This window comes from Balaenoptera musculus, chromosome 4 (assembly GCF_009873245.2).
Source record: "Balaenoptera musculus isolate JJ_BM4_2016_0621 chromosome 4, mBalMus1.pri.v3, whole genome shotgun sequence".
In the NCBI taxonomy this organism is placed as follows: Eukaryota; Metazoa; Chordata; class Mammalia; order Artiodactyla; family Balaenopteridae; genus Balaenoptera; species Balaenoptera musculus.
In genome coordinates, this window is record NC_045788.1 from 96,109,765 (window position 1) to 96,128,301 (window position 18,537).

Here is an 18,537-nt window from a genome sequence, read left to right on the forward strand (position 1 = left end):
ACTTATTCATTTTTATTAATAGAATCTTTGTTGAGCAGAAGTTTTTAGTTTTGATGAATTCTAATATCAGTTTCTTGTTTTTTCTTTTATAGTTGTTGCTTTCTGAGTCCTGTCTATGAAATCTTTGCTTATCTTCAGGTCATGTATATATTCTTCTGTGTTTTCTTTTAGGACCTTCAAAGTGTTAGCTTTCATATTTCAAATTATTTTATTATGTATATTGTGAAGACGTTATTGAGATTTATTTTTTCTCATAGACATATAGTTATTTGGTCTCACAGTACTTTTAATACTTTCTTTGAATCACCTCATTTCATAACCAGATCTTGTAGATATTCGCTCTTTGTTTGTTTTTACCAACCCAGACTTTCATCTTTGCATTGTCTTCTGGTGTGTACTAAGCTGTCATTTGGAAGTTTAAAGAGGAAGAAAGGGAAAACTTGAATCTACAAGTGGTCACCTCTGCCTCAGCCAGTCTCTGTTGGAGTCTTCTGTATGCTGTAGGGTCAAAAATTCTAAAGAACAGGATTAAGGATGTAGTTAGTTCACTGAAAAAGAAACTAAGTTTGCAACCAAAGGTTCATTCAATTTTACCCTGAAAAATCAGTTGATAGAGAAACTTTCAATATTCATATATTTTAATCTCTGTTAAAGCCTAAGAGCTGTTTTTAGTCTGAGACTCTTCTTCCATCAAATAACTGTTAGACAACCAGAATCCAATATGATAATAACATTTAATATTCATGTAGCACTATGTAGTTTATAAAATACTCTCACAGATAAATAAAGCAGTTACTATTCATCTCATTACAAAAGAGAGATGAGTACATTGAAATGTTGACTGGCTAGGTCAGTTACTCTCGGTTATCAAGCTAGTACACAGTGAGGCTAGGGCTAGAATTGAGATCCTTCTCACTCAGTGAGTTCAGGGCCTCTATCTTGATACGCTGGTGGATTAGCATTCAGTCCTCTTGAGATGAAAAATAATTTCCTTGATCTCTGTCCACTTAAATCCGTCTTTCTCCCTTACCACCCTCTTCCTCTTCTCTCTCATCCCATCTGTTGTGCGCAGTGCCCTGCATCAGGACACTGAAATGGTTACAGGATAGCAATACACTTAGTGCTGTATAAAATGTGCAGACAGCCTGTTTAGTGTCCTTTCCGAGTTGATGCTTTGAAATAACTTAGCAGATACATTAAATTAGCTTTCATTTTAATACAGCAGTATGTTTCTTCTGAATATCATTTTTCTTTTTAGTTCTCACATCTTTTTTTTTTTTTTTTTTTAGAGTAGCAAGTATTAAATTTATTTATTTATTTATTTATGGCTGTGTTGGGTCTTCGTTTCTGTGCGAGGGCTTCCTCTAGCTGTGGCAAGCGGGGGCCACTCTTCATCGCGGTGCGCGGGCCTCTCACCATCGCGGCCTCCCTTGTTGCGGAGCACAGGCTCCAGACGCGCAGGCTCAGTAATTGTGGCTCACGGGCCCAGTTGCTCCGCGGCATGTGGGATCTTCCCAGACCAGGGCTCGAACCCGTATCCCCTGCACTGGCAGGCAGACTCTCAACCACTGCGCCACCAGGGAAACCCCCATCTCACATCTTTTAAAAAATTAATAGATTTTATTTTTTGGAGAAGTTTTAGGTCTACAGAAAAATTGAGCAGAAAATCCAGAGTTACGTATACTGCCACCCTTCCACACACACACACACACACACACACACACACACACACTTTTCCCCTCTTATTGTGAGAACCCCAAAGTGCTTCCTGTAAAAATACCTCTCTGTTTGTTTTTCAGTATGCCAGGAAGCTGTCTGGGAAGCCTTCAGGACTTTTTGGGATCGACTTCCTGGGCGTGAAGAATATCATTACTGGATGAATTTGTGTGAGGATGGAATCACAACTATATTTGAAATGGGCACACATTTTAGTCAGTCTGTGGAACATAGAAGCTTAATTATGAAGGTAAATGTAGTAACAAGGGAAGAAATTACTGGACTGTTGTAGAAGCGCGTATACATAGCTCAGGCCTAAAGGAAGAAAGAGCAAATGCCAAATTCCTGCATTACTCTTTTTTGTTGAATTAGGTTGTTCACGTGACCTACCACAGGGTGGCTTAGTCTTTGTATCCCTAGCTCTGGCCATTATAATAAGCATTGTTAACCCAGCAAGAGCCTCACGCTTGTTTATAAATGTAAATATTTGGAAATAATACTCAGCAAAGATTTAGGCTAAGAATATAAATCTGTGAGAGTCAAACATTCTTGCCAGGGTTTTTCATCTTATCAATTCAGAGTGGTGCAAGCGACTCTAATTAAGATAGAGGATATAGGTCATTGGATAAATGTTTAGTAAAGTATAAATGTGATTCTAATTAATGAATTTGCTTACTTGTTTTCCTTGTTTTAGATTTAGTTTGCTCTTAGCAAAGGATAAATAAGCATGCATATAGACACATTTTCTGCCCACCTTCCCCTTTTCATGTTGCATGCATGTATTCATGACAAGAGAATGAAACTGTTTAGATATATGTGGTAGATTGCTCATGCTGTGTGATAGGCCCTTTATATCCTTCTTCCTTTTGTTCAAGTCCTACATGTCCTCAGCTCAGATGTAACCTCCGTTGTGAGGAATCAACCCCCAGCCTAGCAGATTTAGCTCCCATAATCCTTTGAACTCCATAATTCTTTATTCATTCTTTAATGTTGTACTTCTTACATTTTATTATTATTAGTTGTATATGTATATGTGGGCCAATATATCAGAAGAGTAGAATTGACAAGAGACCAGACTCGAGGGGTGGATAACTTAACAAGTTTATAGTTGATAGGAAACCATTGAAGGGTTGTAAGTAGGTAAGTCATGGGGGCTGATTGGACAGTTTTGAATTGTAAAACGGTTATTATGGTTTCTATACGCCCTGTGATAGATTAGAGGGGACAAGATGAGCAGAGATCAGTCACGACTCCAGGGCCGAGGGGATGAGAGTCCTAACTAGACCATGAGATAGAGAAAGGGAGCACAGGGGATATAAATAGGAAAAAGATTAGTAGGACTCTGTGATGGATTGGATGGGAGTGGGATAGGATGAAGGAATGGTCCGGGAAGCCTCCCAGCTTCTAGCTTGGATGACTACCACTGAGAACTCAGGCAGAGAAGCAGCTTGTAGATGCTGACAGGGAGAGTGAGTTTGCTTTTTAATGTGTTGTTTTGAGCCATTTGTGAAATGTGAATTGCTTGACATTTAGGTATGAAGCCAAGAAGAGTGGTCTGGGTTATAAATACAGCTCTAGGGATCACCAGCCTTGAGGTAGTAATTGAAATCATAAGAGTGGCTGAGAACGTTACTTAAGCAATCACTGGCTGTCCAAAATCTGAAGGAAGCTTGATTACCTTTTTTTTTTTCTTAAATTGAAATATAGTTGATTTACAATGTTGTGTTGATTTCTGCTGTACAGCAAAGTGATTCAGTTTTACATATATATACATTCTGGGGTTTTTTTAGCTTGATTTTAAATGTAACAACAACTGTTTACACATAGGTGGTGAATTTATGTGGTTGACACCCTTTATCAGAACTCAGAATGCCAGCATTTGTACAAATAACCACCATGCTGGCCTATAAAATTTTAAAGCTAATAGTATAACCTGATAAAATGATGATTTTCCTATATGCTTATATGTATCTTGAGAGAGATTAATTAAAGGAAATAAAATCACAGTTGAAGCTGCTGGATGGTTGAAATTAAAAAAGAAAAAAAAAGAGTGGCTGAGATTATTCTAGGGGAGTCTGTATAGTAAGAGCCATGAGTTATTTATAAATATTTTGGGAATTATTTAGAGTAATAGTCTCTCCATTTTACCGAGAGGAAATTGAGGCCCAGCACCAGAGAGATTTTGGGATTTACCTCCATAGCTAAGAAAGAGAAAATGGAATTCTTCTGATTCCAAATTAGTGTTCTTTTTATCGTATTGGTCTCAAAATAAAACCACTAATTTAGAGGAAACTTGGAGACAATTTGCTTTGGAATGCCCCAGAGGAATAATCCAACTATTTATCAGACAATTTATCTTTTTGTCTGAATTCTGGAGAATCAGATTTCATAGTTATTTTATCCACATGATTATATTGGTCTATGATGAGAGTTTCTATAAATGTATTAGATCACAAAACAGTTTGGTTCTAAGTCCATGGAAGGTTAATGTAAAACTCTACCAATCTCTTACCTGTAGATCTTTTTGGAATGATTAGCAGGTGAAGTCTGTTAATCTTTGCCCATTAAGACAGCACAGGGACTTGAGTGTCGGGACATTCTTGCAGTCACAAAACAAACTTGGCATCATTAATACCTTGCTTTAACTAGTTCTCTAGCCATAGAGAATAATAACATAGATTCTGTGTTAAGGCATTAGTGTTCTAGATGCAATACGTTTTGTTTACTGCTTATTAACTATCATTAATTCACATGGTCATTTTTATATCTTTGTTTTCCTTAGAAACTGACACACACAAAGGAAACTGTAAGCAGGTGAGTGTCTTTTTTCCCTAAGTTCATGCTTGGCAACAGACATGTATCATACCTATTCCCAGACTCATCCCACATTTGATGAATCCTTCCTGTTTTCTTGCCAGTTCCTGCAATGACCAGGCCTGTGGGTAAGTCTCAAATGCTTTTCCTCATCTTGAGGCCACTCCCTTTCCCAGATGACCTCTGCAGCCACTGTGCTAGTTTACTGTCTGACCTTCCCAGGAGCCAGACTTGGTCCTCTCTCTTGGGTGAGAAAATAGATTTTTGGAAATGGAATACGAAATGATCTACTCTTGTTGAGGCTTACAGGCTAATGATAATATTTATCTAAAATGGTACACCTTAGTGGAGGGTGGTTTACTAAATGATGGGTTGTGGTGTGGGTCACTTTATTGTGTAATGACGATTATGATGTTGAAGCATAGGAATAGCACAACCTTGATGAATCCTCCAGTGGTATGAGTCTTGGCTCTGTGGGCCTTTGGGCTTAGGATTAAGGTCATTTCTGGCTCCTGAACAGTAGCAGGACAAAGCAGATCATGGAAGGTGAGGGACTTTGAGCCTACAGGGACTAAAGATTTCCAATTCTATCCATACTCAAAATATCTAGATTATGCCGGCATGTAGGTGATGTTTTTTTGAAAAACATCACTAGGGCATGCAATTCAGGTCAGAGTCCAGAATTTTGCCTCAAATTAGATGGAAGGACAGATTGAAAAACCAACTAGGTGAGTCAGTGTCCAGAGGTCTAGCCTGGTCAGCAGAGTCCAGGCAAAAGCATAGCTGGAGTACACCTGTGGGTTGTAGTGGGGTATATGTAAATTTCAAATCAAACATGAGTAAACAGGAGGAAAGTGGGACTCCTTGTGGTCTCATTTCATACAGCTAACAGTACCACTGAGTCTATGCTGGGGCCTGGGATTGAGCTTCTGCTTAGATGTGGGGCCATGTGGTGCTTTAAATGTGGGTTCTTCACCTCTGAGAGCCAGAGCTCGGAGGTTACTTGTGATTGCCATTGCAACATGCAATGCAGTAGACTAAATAATCTTGTGGGTCTTACCAGTGCCAGTAATCTTCATGGTTGTACGTAATAAAAATGATAGCACATCTTACATATCTTATATGGTTAAGAAGTATATAAAAACCATAATAAATATGGCTCTTAACCTGGAAGAAGCCTTGGAGTTTACCTGTGAAAATAGACATTGGAAAGATTGTAGCTTGTGAGTTATTATAAAGTGGTGGAAGGAAGGTTATCTGAAATAGGATGGAAAGTTGTAACACCATATATGGATTGGTGTCATAACACATAACACATAACACATGAGGTGAACAGAGGTAGGTGGAAGATGTTTGAGGTGTAGTTTGTGTATTCCTACGTAGCTCACTTCAACTGGGTGCAGTTTTCTTCATTCACCTACTATTTCTTGTAATGCAATTGTGTATGTGTAGAGGAGAAATTCTTATTATGCTTAGTTTTCCTGATGTGTTAATCATGTTGAAACATTCATAAATAAACATCATAGAGAACTGACTGTGTCACCTATTTTTATTGATAAGGCACTGTATGTCCTAGATATACGAGGAGACTCAAAATACTATGCACCATCCTTAGAAAATAGGGCATGAGTAAAAATAGCAATACAGATGAACAAAAATATAACTAAATTTTGAGAATTTAAAAGTTGGTATCCTTCCCGTGAAACTAGAGCAGACCAGGTCAGGGTGGGATGAAAAGTTGTGGTACTTGCTGAAATGGTACTTGCTGAAATGAGGTGACCTGGAGTTAGGTAACACTGGGAGTGAAACCATGGAAGTGGTGTAGGAATTCACTAAGCCCCTCTTTCTTTAAGCTGAATATTATAGTCATCCCTTAAAACCCTTAATTTGCCCATCACTTTTCTATATTTAAATTTATTTTTATGGTTTTCTTGAGATTACTCTCATTTTCTGTGTTGAGATTCTTGTACTAGTTTTCTATTTCTGCTGCAACAAATTACCACAAGCTTTGGTAGCTTAAAAAAACACAAATTTATCTTACAGTTGTGTAGTTCAAAAGTTTGACATGAGTCTCAAGGTGTTGGCAGGTCTGCGTTACCTTTCTGGAGGCTATAGGGGAGAATCTGTTTTCTTGCGGGTTTTAGCTTCTAGAGGCTGCCCACACTTGTTGACTTATGACCCCCTTCCATCTTCAAAGTTAGCAGTGGCTGGTCGAGACTTTCTCATATTCTATCACTCTGACACTCTTCTGCCTCCTTCTTCCACATTTACATTGGGCTTACCTGGATAAACCAGGATACGCCCTCTTCCTTAAGGCCACCTGATTAGCAACCTTAATTCCATCTGCTACCTTAATTCCCCTTTGCATGTAACCTAATGTAGTCACAGGTTCTGCGGATTAGAACGTGGACATCTTTGGGAGACCATTATTCTGCTTACCACAATACTTGTCTGTAATTTAAATTGCTTCTTCTACATGAACTCTAACCTATCTGCTAACATATGGCTTGTACCAAATAGTCTGCTGTGTACCAATTTAACCTTCCCCCTACTACCATCTGGCAAGTCTATTAAAAAAAAAGCATTTTCCACCTTACTCAGGACTTCACATCCCATCTTACCTTTTAGACATCAACCTGTCATTGTTTTTCTCTCTCTCTCCTGAGTCTTCAACTTCTCCTGTTACTAACTGCTCATTAGCATTTAAACATGCTCAAGTGTTCCCAGGTTACCTGTTTTACAAAAAGCCCTCCTCCAGCGCTTGTCTCCAGCCAGACATCTTGAAAACATCTCCCCTTAGCTCCAGTCATAATTTATTGAAATACATTTTCTATCCCCTTTTCTCTTTCTTCTCCTTCTGGAATCCCTATTATGCATAGATTGGCATGCTTTGTATTATCCCATAGGTCTCTTATTTTGCTTTCATTTTTTTCATTTGTTTTTCTGTCTGCTGTTTTGATTGGGTAATTTCCATTATTCTGTCTTCCAGATCACTTCTTTCTTCTGCATTATTCATTCTGCTATTCATTGCCTTTAGCTCAGCTTTTGTCTCAACAAATGAATTTTCTCCTTTTTCTTGGTTCCTCCTTATAGTTTCTAGTTCCTTTTTACAGTAATCTGAATTTCTGTCGATAACCTTTCTTAATTCCTTCAGCATTTTCATTACCTCCTTTTTGAACTCAGTGTCTATTAGACTGAAGAGGTCTGTTTCATTGTTTGTTCCTTCAGGGGAATTCTCTTGGTCTTTTAATTGGGAGTGGTTCCTCTGCTTCTTCATTTTACTTATATTTCTCTCATTCTGTGAGTTTAGGAAAAACAATTATCTACTGTAGTCTTGGAGGGCTATTTATATGCGGGATCATCCCTGCATAGCTCGTGTGGGTTTAATATTTTTTGGTTTGAGGGCTGTTTTTGGTTTGAATGCTTGCCGTCTCTTTCCTCAGCATGTGCTGTCCTTTATCCCCTTGATAGAGGGTGTGCAGGTGCGTGGCCCTACCCACATGCTCTGAGGAAGGCGGGGGCAGCAGGTCCGAGCCGCCTCTCAAGTCCAAGATGGCAGCAGCAGCTCGCACCTGGAGCTCGTGTAGGCGGTGCCCTGCTGCAGAGAAAGAAGCTTCTATGGCGGTCCCGCCCCTCTCCTTGTGCGCTTCCCAACAATGGCACCTTGCCTCTGTGGTGTGCCCCCCAAAAATGGCACCTTGCCTCTTTTCCTAATGCCTCTGCGTATAATATTTTATTTAGTTTTCATCAGCACCCTTGTGCAGTAGGTAGGGCAGGAGGTGTTCCTATTTTAGAGATTAGTTCTTGAGGCCCAGAGCAACTGAGGTATTTTCCCAAGTTATACACAAAGTTGGTGATACATCTGGGACTAGAACCCAGGATTCCTAACTCCTTACCTTATGTTCTTTTGTTGTCACATGCTCATTACAGTTAACAGATTCTACAGCAAAGTATAGCAAATTGTAAAGGGGAGTAGTAATCTAGATATGAAAGTACTGTTGGCTTGTTTTACTGTATTTTTAAACATATATTCCATGTGGCTATGATATCTTTTGACACAATTCCATCTGAATTCCACTGACATGATTAGGTAGTAGTTGTGAGGAATAAATTATGAGCTGGATAAACTGAGAAAATGAGACAGTAGGGGATTGTTTGCTGCTGGTATTAAGCTAAAGGTCTTAGCTGACCAACTTCAAATTTGTGGGTTGGCCTAGAAATGAAGCATTTCTGTCTCCAAACCCAATACTACTCTGTGTTCTAGTTCTGTTGTGAGTCACATTTTAGGGTATCCCTGCAGGAGGCACACCTAATGAGAAAATGTGAAAGGATTCTTGTTACTGTCTTTTGAAGGAAGTGTGGGAGGATGAGGGATTAAGTGTTAGAGTGTTAGACAAACGATTTGAGTTACTGAGAGTTGCCTACTTACCATCATTAAAATAATGTTATTTTGAATTTAGTAAGTGAAATCTAGTTCTACTGAAGTGAGCAGATTTCTCCATTCTTAGTGTTTACTTAGAGAATTAGCTTAAATTTGATTTTAATTTGGGGGACAATTTGACCAACCCCAGATGAGGTCTGGTTTCTCTGCCATGCCATCCCAACTTCCTATTCTAGCTACTGTAGTATTGTGCTTTGTTTTACTTTGACCTCTTTGCTTTTCATACTTGATTGCTCTCCAGCTTTGACTGGGTTTCCCTTCCTCTTTCTTGGTCCTTACACATTTTGACTTTTAGGTCTTTTAGTTTATATACACCACTATCATTAAGACCAAGTAAAACCATCTTGGTTGCTCTTCTAGGGAATATGGGTCACATAAAGTCCATGTGATGTGGAATTAATGTGGGTAGGAGTGAGGTTTCTGGAATCAAATGGGCCGATTTTACATCACAGCTCCTTCATTGGCTAGCTGTGTGACCCTGAGCAAATTCTTAATCGCTTCTATCATTAGTTTCCTCATATGCATAAATGGGGATTATAGTGTCTTCCTTTTAAGATTGATGCCAGAATTAAGTGAGTTAACCAAGATAAAGCACTTAACACAATGCTTGACACGATAAATTTAATTGTAGTCATTCTTGCTATTATTATCATTAAAAAGCGAACTGGGGCTTCCCTGGTGGCGCAGTGGTTGAGAATCTGCCTGCTAATGCAGGGGACACGGGTTCGAGCCCTGGTCTGGGAAGATCCCATATGCCGCGGAGCAACTAGGCCCGTGAGCCACAACTACTGAGCCTGCGCATCTGGAGCCTGTGCTCCGCAACAAGAGAGGCCACGATAGTGAGAGGCCTGCGCACCGCGATGAAGAGTGGCCCCCGCTTGCCACAACTAGAGAAAGCCCTATCACAGAAACGAAGACCCAACATAGCAATCAATCAATCAATAAATCTTTAAATAATAATAAATCTTTAAAAAAAAAAAAGCGAACTGGATATGGTTAGGAATTTTAGGTATGGCCTTGGGTCATCAAGTCTTTGTGTGACCCTGAGAAAATTGCTTTACCATTTGCACCTTGATTTTTCATCTATAAAGTGAAGGTATTGGGAGGGATTCTGCCTTGTGGACAGTTGATAAATCCTATTCAAGCCTGATGATGTTAATGTCTCTTCCAAATGCATCTGAATCCTAGTATTTTAAGCTCCATCTCCTGAAACCCAAGAAGCCTCTTGGTGCTTTCTCATCATCCAGGTCTTCCTCTACTCATCATTCATCAAAATGACTTATCCAGATGTCCTATTCCTTTAGGTTCTTTTGGATGACAGCTCACTTAGTAAGCAGTTTCCTGCAAGTGGATGAAAAATAACCAATAGTGATAGGTTTGGTGTACTGGTTTAATATGTTATTCTTCCTAGATAGTATTTCTAAAACCAGAAGAATCCTTATGGGGAGATTTTTTTTTAACCTATATTTCTCAAATTTTCTACCAAAGCCTGGGGCTTTAGGGAACATGGCCCTAGTTGACTCCCTCACTCCAATTCCAGTCATGAAATGGCTTTGAAACTATCATATTTTATCTTAATATTCATTTAAACTCTATATTCTACTCTATAGCCACCCTTGTTTTAATATTAAGATGTTTTAAATTCCATATCAGTTTTTACTTAGCTCCCTGCCTATGCTTCTACTTTGGAGTAAAAAATTGATGCTTCAAGATGTGTGCCATGTTTATCTGATGGCTGTGAGCAACCCGCCCCCCGCCCCACCATGATCTAGTTTAGAGCAGCGGGACAATTTAAAGGAGTGGTTCTGAAGTGAAGATGGGACTCACTGAGACATTATCAAGTCTGAGAGGGAGACATTTTGACTGTGATAAAGTCTCCTTCGAAAGCTGACTTGTGGAAAGTTGAAGAGAGTTTTCAATTACTATAATTTAAATTGTATATTTTGGGGGTATATGGAAATTTGGACTTGCAGAAACCCACCTTCTTTTCTTTAGAGCAAGGGCTTTCTCAGATTATCCTCTGATCTCTTCTGATCTTTGCTTGCAGTTGCAGGGCAACATGGTTAAAAGATAGTCGGGGGACCTGAAACCTGAGAGCAATGTGGCCTATAGCAAATCATTTCTCTAAGCTTGACTTGTTTTATATTAAAAAGTTTTATGACTCTGTGATCTCTCCAATGAGATGAGATTTGGGCTTATATGTTTGCCTTAGCAGCCAGTGCTTTCGTGTCTGTACTACTTGTTGAGTTTGTAATCATGTATTTGTTATCTGTTTTCTATTAGATGGTAACCTTCATAGACCATGGGTGTTTTGTTCAAAACTGTATGTCAAGTGCCTTCTACACTACACTGGTTGGCCAATAGTATTTATTTATTTATTCCCAAAATATCTATTCAGTGCCTACTAAGTGGTAGGTTCTTTTTTAGGGTGGAGATACAGCATGAATATGGCAGGTAAGGTCCCTAATCTCATGGAGTTTAGATTCTTGAGGCAGTCTTATTCAATAGAAATTTCTGTGATGATGGACTTGTTCTGGGCTGTCCAATAAAGTAGCCATTAGCCACATGTGACTGTTGAACACTTGAAATGTGGCTAGTGTGGATAAAGTTCTGAATTTTAAACTTTAATTTTAAATTAATTTAAATTGCCACATACGTCCACTGGCTACCATATTAGACAATGCCATTCTAGAGGATTAGGGCGTGGACAGAGATCAAAAAGTAGATAAATAAATGAGCAGAATAATTTCCCATAGTGATAAGAACTGAGAAGAAATGAAACAGTGTTATGAAATAGTAAGTAAGGGAGTACTTTATGTAGGGTGATTCTAGTTGAGTAGCATCAAAAAATGTAAAATAAATCAATTGTAAAGACTATTTTTTTTTTTTTTAATTTGCTACTCAGTACTTTGGTTTGGGAATCGTTGTTTGGAGATCTGGTGAATCCTTTTTGGAAAACAAACCCCAAAATAACCCCTCACATTTCTATCATTTAATAACTCCAAACAATTTTTTTCCTAGCCCTGAATTGTCATCTCCAGTTCCTGTTGGTGATACGTCAACATTGGGAGGTATGCTTTTGTGCCTTTATTCACTTTTCTTCTAAAATTTATTATTTAATTGAAAGGAAGCAAATTTTTCAGCTCACATTTTAAAAATACCATGTGTTTCTCTCTGTGTGTTGTTTAAGAATCTCAAGAAAAATTAATTCTTTTTTCACTTATTTTATGGCATTATGATGTGGGTACTTAAGAATCTTTAACTATTAAGTATAATACAAAATCAGAAAACTGCTTAAAACAAATGTACAACCTAAACAATTGTTTTATGGCAAACACCCTGTGATTACTGCTTATGTCAAAAGGTAGGACCTTTCTAGCTCTACCATTTGTCATTTGTCTTGTAGAGTAAGAATTTTTTCTGATTGCATTCTGTGGTGTACTTTAACATTTACTTTGACCTCTATATTTCCTATAAATTAGTAGTTGCTTTCTTTATTTTTAATTTTTTTTTAAAAAAGCTCTTCTATGTTGGAAATTTCAAACATATACAAAAATAACACAATGAGGCCCAGCTTCAGTAATTATAATTTATGGGCAGGAGGTGGGATGAATTGGGAGATTGGGATTGACATATATACACTACCATGTATAAAATAGATAACTAAAGAGAACCTGCTGTATAGCACAAGGAACTCAATGCTCTGTGGTGACCTAAATGGGAAGGAAATCCAAAAAAGAGGGGATATATGTATACATGTAGCTGATTCACTTCGCTGTACATCAGAAACTAACACAACATTGTAAAGCAACTATACCCCAATTAAAAAAAGATTTTAACTTATGGCCAATTCCAACCTTCACCCACTTCCCCTATCTGAGAGTGTTAGTTTTATTAGATAGCTCCTTAAGGATAGGGACTTAGTATCCCTGGAGGCTTGCATAGAGCCTGACATATAGTACGTATCAATAAATGCTTGTTGAATGAGTCATATTTATTTCTTGTGCTGAGGAGACTCTGGATAAATGTGTCTTGAGGTTAGAAAGCACAGAATTTCTAGGATGAAAAAGTAAATGACTTTTAGAAATACCTTGGAAATCAGTTTCTTGTTTCCTGATAGGAATTCTGATTTAGTCATGGACTGAATTCATGCACATGTCTTTGTTTTTCTACTTAGGTGCCAGTCTCAGTGTTCCATATCCAGGGGTGACCTTCTATGAAGGTATCTCAGAGAGCAGCTTGGAGAGGCCAGAAGAGAGTGTGAGTGATGTTCTGTTTTGTTATTTAGTTTCTAACATGGAGAATAGGGATTAAGAGAGATTTATAGTCCATTGCCAGACTACACAAAACTTCAGGTGGTTCCTTTTATGGAAATGTAGATTCTAAAACCAGTACAAAAAATCTGCGATTCCTTAGAGAGCCAAGTAAATCTGCTTTTGGCAAGGAATGGCTTCAAATTGTAAATGAAATGACTAGGGGCCTGGGGAGCTGTCATCATGGTATGCCCACTGTCTTTTGTGGGCTGTGTACATAATTTACTGTGAGGGTTTTTGCTTATGTTCTTCTGTCTCTTAATAAATCAGGACTTAGTCTTCTTCAGAGGGAAAGTATATAGATTTTATGTAGTTTAAAGAAATACCATGCTTTTTAAATGCATCATTATTAATAGTAATCTGTCCACTAAACATTAAGTTGGCTTTCTATCACATTCAAAATTTTTAAAAAAGTATACACTTCCAGGAAGACAGAAACATTTTGTTAGAAATTTTGTTAAATATGCATAAATCCTAGATTACTTAATATAAGCAAACTCTGATTGAACGTACTCACTAGAAAGGTACAATTTTGTTACCTTACACCTTCTCTTACCAACTTAGACATTTTAACTTCTGAGAAGTCAGGTTAAGTCACCCCACTCTGCCCCACTAGTTTCCCTGTCACTGAACAAGGCTGGTGGTAGTTTGGGATCCTTGAATCAATATATTTACCCTTAGTACAACTGTGTCCAAATTAGATGGTACTAGAAAATATTGGCATTTGATAAATACTTGAATAAAAAGTGATACTGTAGTTCTGAACTTGAGGCAGAATAGTTATGATTTAGGTCTGGAAACATTTACAGAGTGAGATAGAATTCACTATAATAGAAATGAAGACATTGTGTGTAATCAATTGGAACATTCTAAAACAGAGAGGGTGATTTGAAGGTGATTTATAGAATCAGTAGGAAAACAAAATAGTACAGGGATACATGACAGGAATTAGATTGCCTGTACCTCTAGTTCAAAGTGAAGCCTAATGTACAATTTTACAGTTCAGTTTTTTCCTAACACATTTTCCGGATACCATTTTAGAAATTATATACTTTATTTCTGTTTTGTTAGTATTTACCCTGTGTGTTATTATGTGTATTTAATCTAGCAAAATTCAAGTTTTTCAGAATCTTTATCCTTATCCTGAGTAATATAGGAACATTAGAACATTAGAATGATTCAAATGATCACCCTACTATTATATATGCTATTTTTCAGTATTATTGTTCTTTCCCTTTTAGTTCTCTCTCTTTTTAATCCCACAAATTTATTTTATTATATTTATTTTATACAGTTAAAGTTTGTTTTACATTTACCCAGATGTTTACCACTTTATTTTCTTAAAACTCTTTTTTGCATTTTAGACCTCTCTTCTGGACTAATTTTCCTTCTGAAATATATGCTTCTGGTATTACTTTAGTGAGAATATCTCACTGGTTCAATCTCAGTTTTTGGTCACCTGAAAATTTCTTTATTATCCTTTTATTCTAGAAAGATACTTAAAATCTGTATTAAATTCTAGATTGAGTTTTTTATTTTCAAGGTTTTATTTCACTATCTTCTAACTTTTATTGTTGCTACTAAGAGCTCAACTAACAATTCAGTTCTTATTCCCTTGTGGGTAATCTTACTATTTTTTTGTCCTACTTTTAAGATATTGCTCTCTCTCTGTCTATCTATATCTAATGATGAGAGATAATGACTGAGAATTTCTCAAAATTTATAATTAATAATAAAGCTTCATGTTAAGGAAGTACAACAAATCCAAAGCAAAATAAATAAACATAATCAACTCTTATCCCCATTGTTGTGAAACTGCAGAATCCCATATACTATATAGTATAGTACTGTAAGTATACTGTAGTATAGTATACTGCTACAGGCATATCTCAGAGATACTGTGCGTTCAGTTCCAGATGACCATAATAAAGTGAATATTGCAATAAAGCAAGTCACACGAACTTTTTGGTTTCCTAGTGCATATAAAAGTTATGTTTAAACTCTACTATAGTCTGTTGAGTGAACAATAGCATTATGTCTAAAAAAAACAATGTACATACCTTAATTAAAAAATACTTTATTGCTCAAAACTGCTAACCATCGTCTGAGCCTTGAGGAAGTCTAGTAGTAACATCAAAGATCACTGATCACAGATCGCTATAACAAATATAATAATAATAAAAACATTTGAGATATTGTGAGAATTACCAAAATGTGACACAGGGACATGAAGTGAGCAAATGCTTTTGGAAAAAAGGCGCTGATGGACTTGCTTGACTCAGGATTGCCACAAACCTTCAATTTCTAAAAAATGTAGTATCTGCAAAATACAATAAAGGGAAGCCCAATAAAATGAGGTATGCTTGTGTATATAGTATCCCCAATACTATATCATTTAGTATTATATAGTATCCCAAATACTGTATCATATACTACTCTAACCATAACTATGATATAATAGTATATAATACAGTATTGAGGATACTGCAGTTTCACAAAAATGTGTATAGAAGAAATTTTCAGCTGTTACCTCGTATGATTAGATATATGTCTGACCTCCTCATTTTATACCTTCTGTCAGTTAACCACTGTTTCATAACTTTCTTTGTCTCTCTTTGTTGCATTCAGAAATGTCTTCCAGTTCACTTATTCTTCTTTCAACTTAGTCTAATTTGTTGCTCAAACTGTCTATTGCGTTTTTAAAATCCTTGCTTTATGTAGGAGTCTTTGATCTGACTTCAACACGTAGGGACCTGCTATTTATATTCTATCCCTTTGTGGTATTTAAAACTAAAGCCTAGGTCACAAGGGATCACTAGATATACTATGTACACATAGATTACTGAATCACCTCTCTGGATTTTTCTAACCTATCTTTTTTGATCCCTTGGGGCTTTCTTTGTTTTCTTACAAACCAGGTATGCATTAAAGACATTAAAAATATTTATTTAGCATTTTAGGCATTCTGTAGCAGTAAGGTTACTAAGGATATTTCTTTTATAGTAATAATGGAAGTGGAAGTTTCTGTTCAAATTTAGTGAGAGAAAATTTAATTTGGAAGAAGACAAAGTCTTGTACAAAATTCCTTAAGACTAAAGGTTTTTGTTAGTTTCAACATGACTCAGCAGTATGATGGGGAAGAAAGCTGAGTACTGAGGGGGAAAAAACTAGTAAAAGCAAGTGTACTTTCAGGCTGCATTAATAGAAATTAGAATCTACTATAAGGAAGGTGATGGTTGTACCATATTTTAATTGTACCATATTTTAATTGATCAGACCTCACTTATGTGTACCACACTCTAAGGAAGACATTAAGAGCTTGAGAAGGCTCTAGAGGAAAGGAACTAGTGAAAAATCAGGGAAGATGACAGCTGCCTATACTTATTTGAAGGGCTGTCTGGGGACTACACTTTTTATACGCATTCCAGGTTGCAGAACTGAGATCAGTGGGAATTTACAGGGAAATATATTTGGGTTTTATTAAGAACTTTACAACCATGAGAGAGCTTTTTTGGAAATGTAATGGCCTGCCTTTGAAAGTCTTTCCAAGACTTTCTCATCAAAGCCATTTAAACTGAGGATAAATAGATATTTTGGGGGGATACTGTAGAGAGAATTCAGGCATCAGAAAGGATGGTGAAATTTTCGAGGTTCTTTCCAGTTGTGAAGTTTTGAAAGTCTGTGGTTATATGATCCATCAGGGAAGAAAGATGATACAGTGAAAAAAGCCCGGCATTCTCTTCCTGACTCTGCCATTGGCTTGCTGTGAGCCCTTAGGCTAGCCATTCTTCCATCTCAATCCCTGTTTTTCTTGTGTATTAAAATGGAGGGACTTGGATTAGATGAGCACAAGTGTATCTTGCATGCAACAATTATCACTGTTGGGTTCTAGTAGTGATATTCTATTTTCCTCATTCCTTCTACATTTGTTAATTGGGATTCTTTGGTAAGGAACTATTGCCACTTCTCTCTCATTTATTTATTAAATTATTTATTTATATCAGTACAGACTCATGGATATTTCTTTTATTCTTTGGATTATAATCCACTATTTATTTTGTTGCTCAAATTGTTCCAGCTTTGGCTTGTGGAAGACCTGGATTTAGATGTTACAGAGTACAAAAAGTTTGTTGGTGTGGTTTCAGATTCCACATAGAAACTAAGCTTTAAAAAGCTTCCACTTATTGAGTTTGGCACAGTATCAGAAAAGATTATCCATGATTATCTGAAAAGGCTATTAATGTATTCCTTCCTTACCCAATACATATCTGTGTGGCTGGATTTTCTTCATGTACTTCAGCTAAAACAACATATTGAATGCAGAAGCAGGTATGAGAATCTAGCCATCTTCTATTAAGCCAGACTTTAAAGAATTTGTAAAAATATAAACATTACTCTTCTCACGAATTTTTTTATTTTGCAAAACATATGTTATTCATTTTTACAGGTAATGAGTTTCTTATTTTGAAATGAATTAATATATATATTTAAAATTTCTCTTTTAATTTTTTGTTTGGTGTGTATCTATAGATATAACCCACAAAAACCAAACTTCTTTGGGTTCGTCAATGAATTTTAAGAGTTTAAAGGGGTCCTAACACCAAAAAGTTTGAGAACCATCCTTCTAGACTATTTTTAGATGATAATTTCAACTCTTTTTCTTCTTTAAAAATGTTTTCCTTTTATTTATTTACTAACAAAATTTTCTATCCTTCTCTGAACCAGTCATTGTGTATTCAAAGGAATGTACAAATACACAGTAATTTTAATATTAGCCTGTGTCTTAAAGTCCACCAGTTAGTTTCAAAGTCAAATATTATATAAACAGTCGTCATCAGAAGTTGCCTTTGGCAGTGTCTGGCATATCACGGGTGATCAATAAATATTTGTTGACTGAATGAGTGAACATTGACATTTATTGTTCTTTCTCTAAAAATCCAGATTAGCAATGAAATTGAGAATGTGATAGAAGAATCCACAAAACCAGCAGTGGAGCAGGTTGCAGAATTCAGTATCCACCTTTTGGGGGAACAATACAATGAAGAACTACAGGATCCCTCCAGCTTTCACCACCAGCGCCTTGTAGAAGAGTTTATTTCAGAGGTGGGTGATTTTTTTGTATGTTTTTATTCTTTTTTTTCTTTTTGTATACAAGATAGTTTGCTGGGGTTGTAAATTTCCCATATTAACAACACTGGTTAAAGGTAGATTTCGGATTTAAGCTTTCCATCTATTTGATTCAGGGAGTGGTGA

General features: G+C 36.8%; 1 protein-coding gene across 1 annotated transcript in view; it reads left to right on the forward strand.

The window, feature by feature from the left end:
- Nucleotides 1-18,537, forward strand: part of IMPG2 (interphotoreceptor matrix proteoglycan 2) — a 71,486-nt gene that overhangs the window by 13,507 nt on the left and 39,442 nt on the right. Inside the window, exons 3-8 of the mRNA XM_036849694.1 lie at nt 1,800-1,966; nt 4,499-4,530; nt 4,635-4,658; nt 11,993-12,042; nt 13,149-13,231; nt 18,226-18,387. Coding sequence (XP_036705589.1) covers nt 1,800-1,966; nt 4,499-4,530; nt 4,635-4,658; nt 11,993-12,042; nt 13,149-13,231; nt 18,226-18,387 — 518 coding nt within the window. The remainder of the gene's footprint in view (nt 1-1,799; nt 1,967-4,498; nt 4,531-4,634; nt 4,659-11,992; nt 12,043-13,148; nt 13,232-18,225; nt 18,388-18,537) is intronic.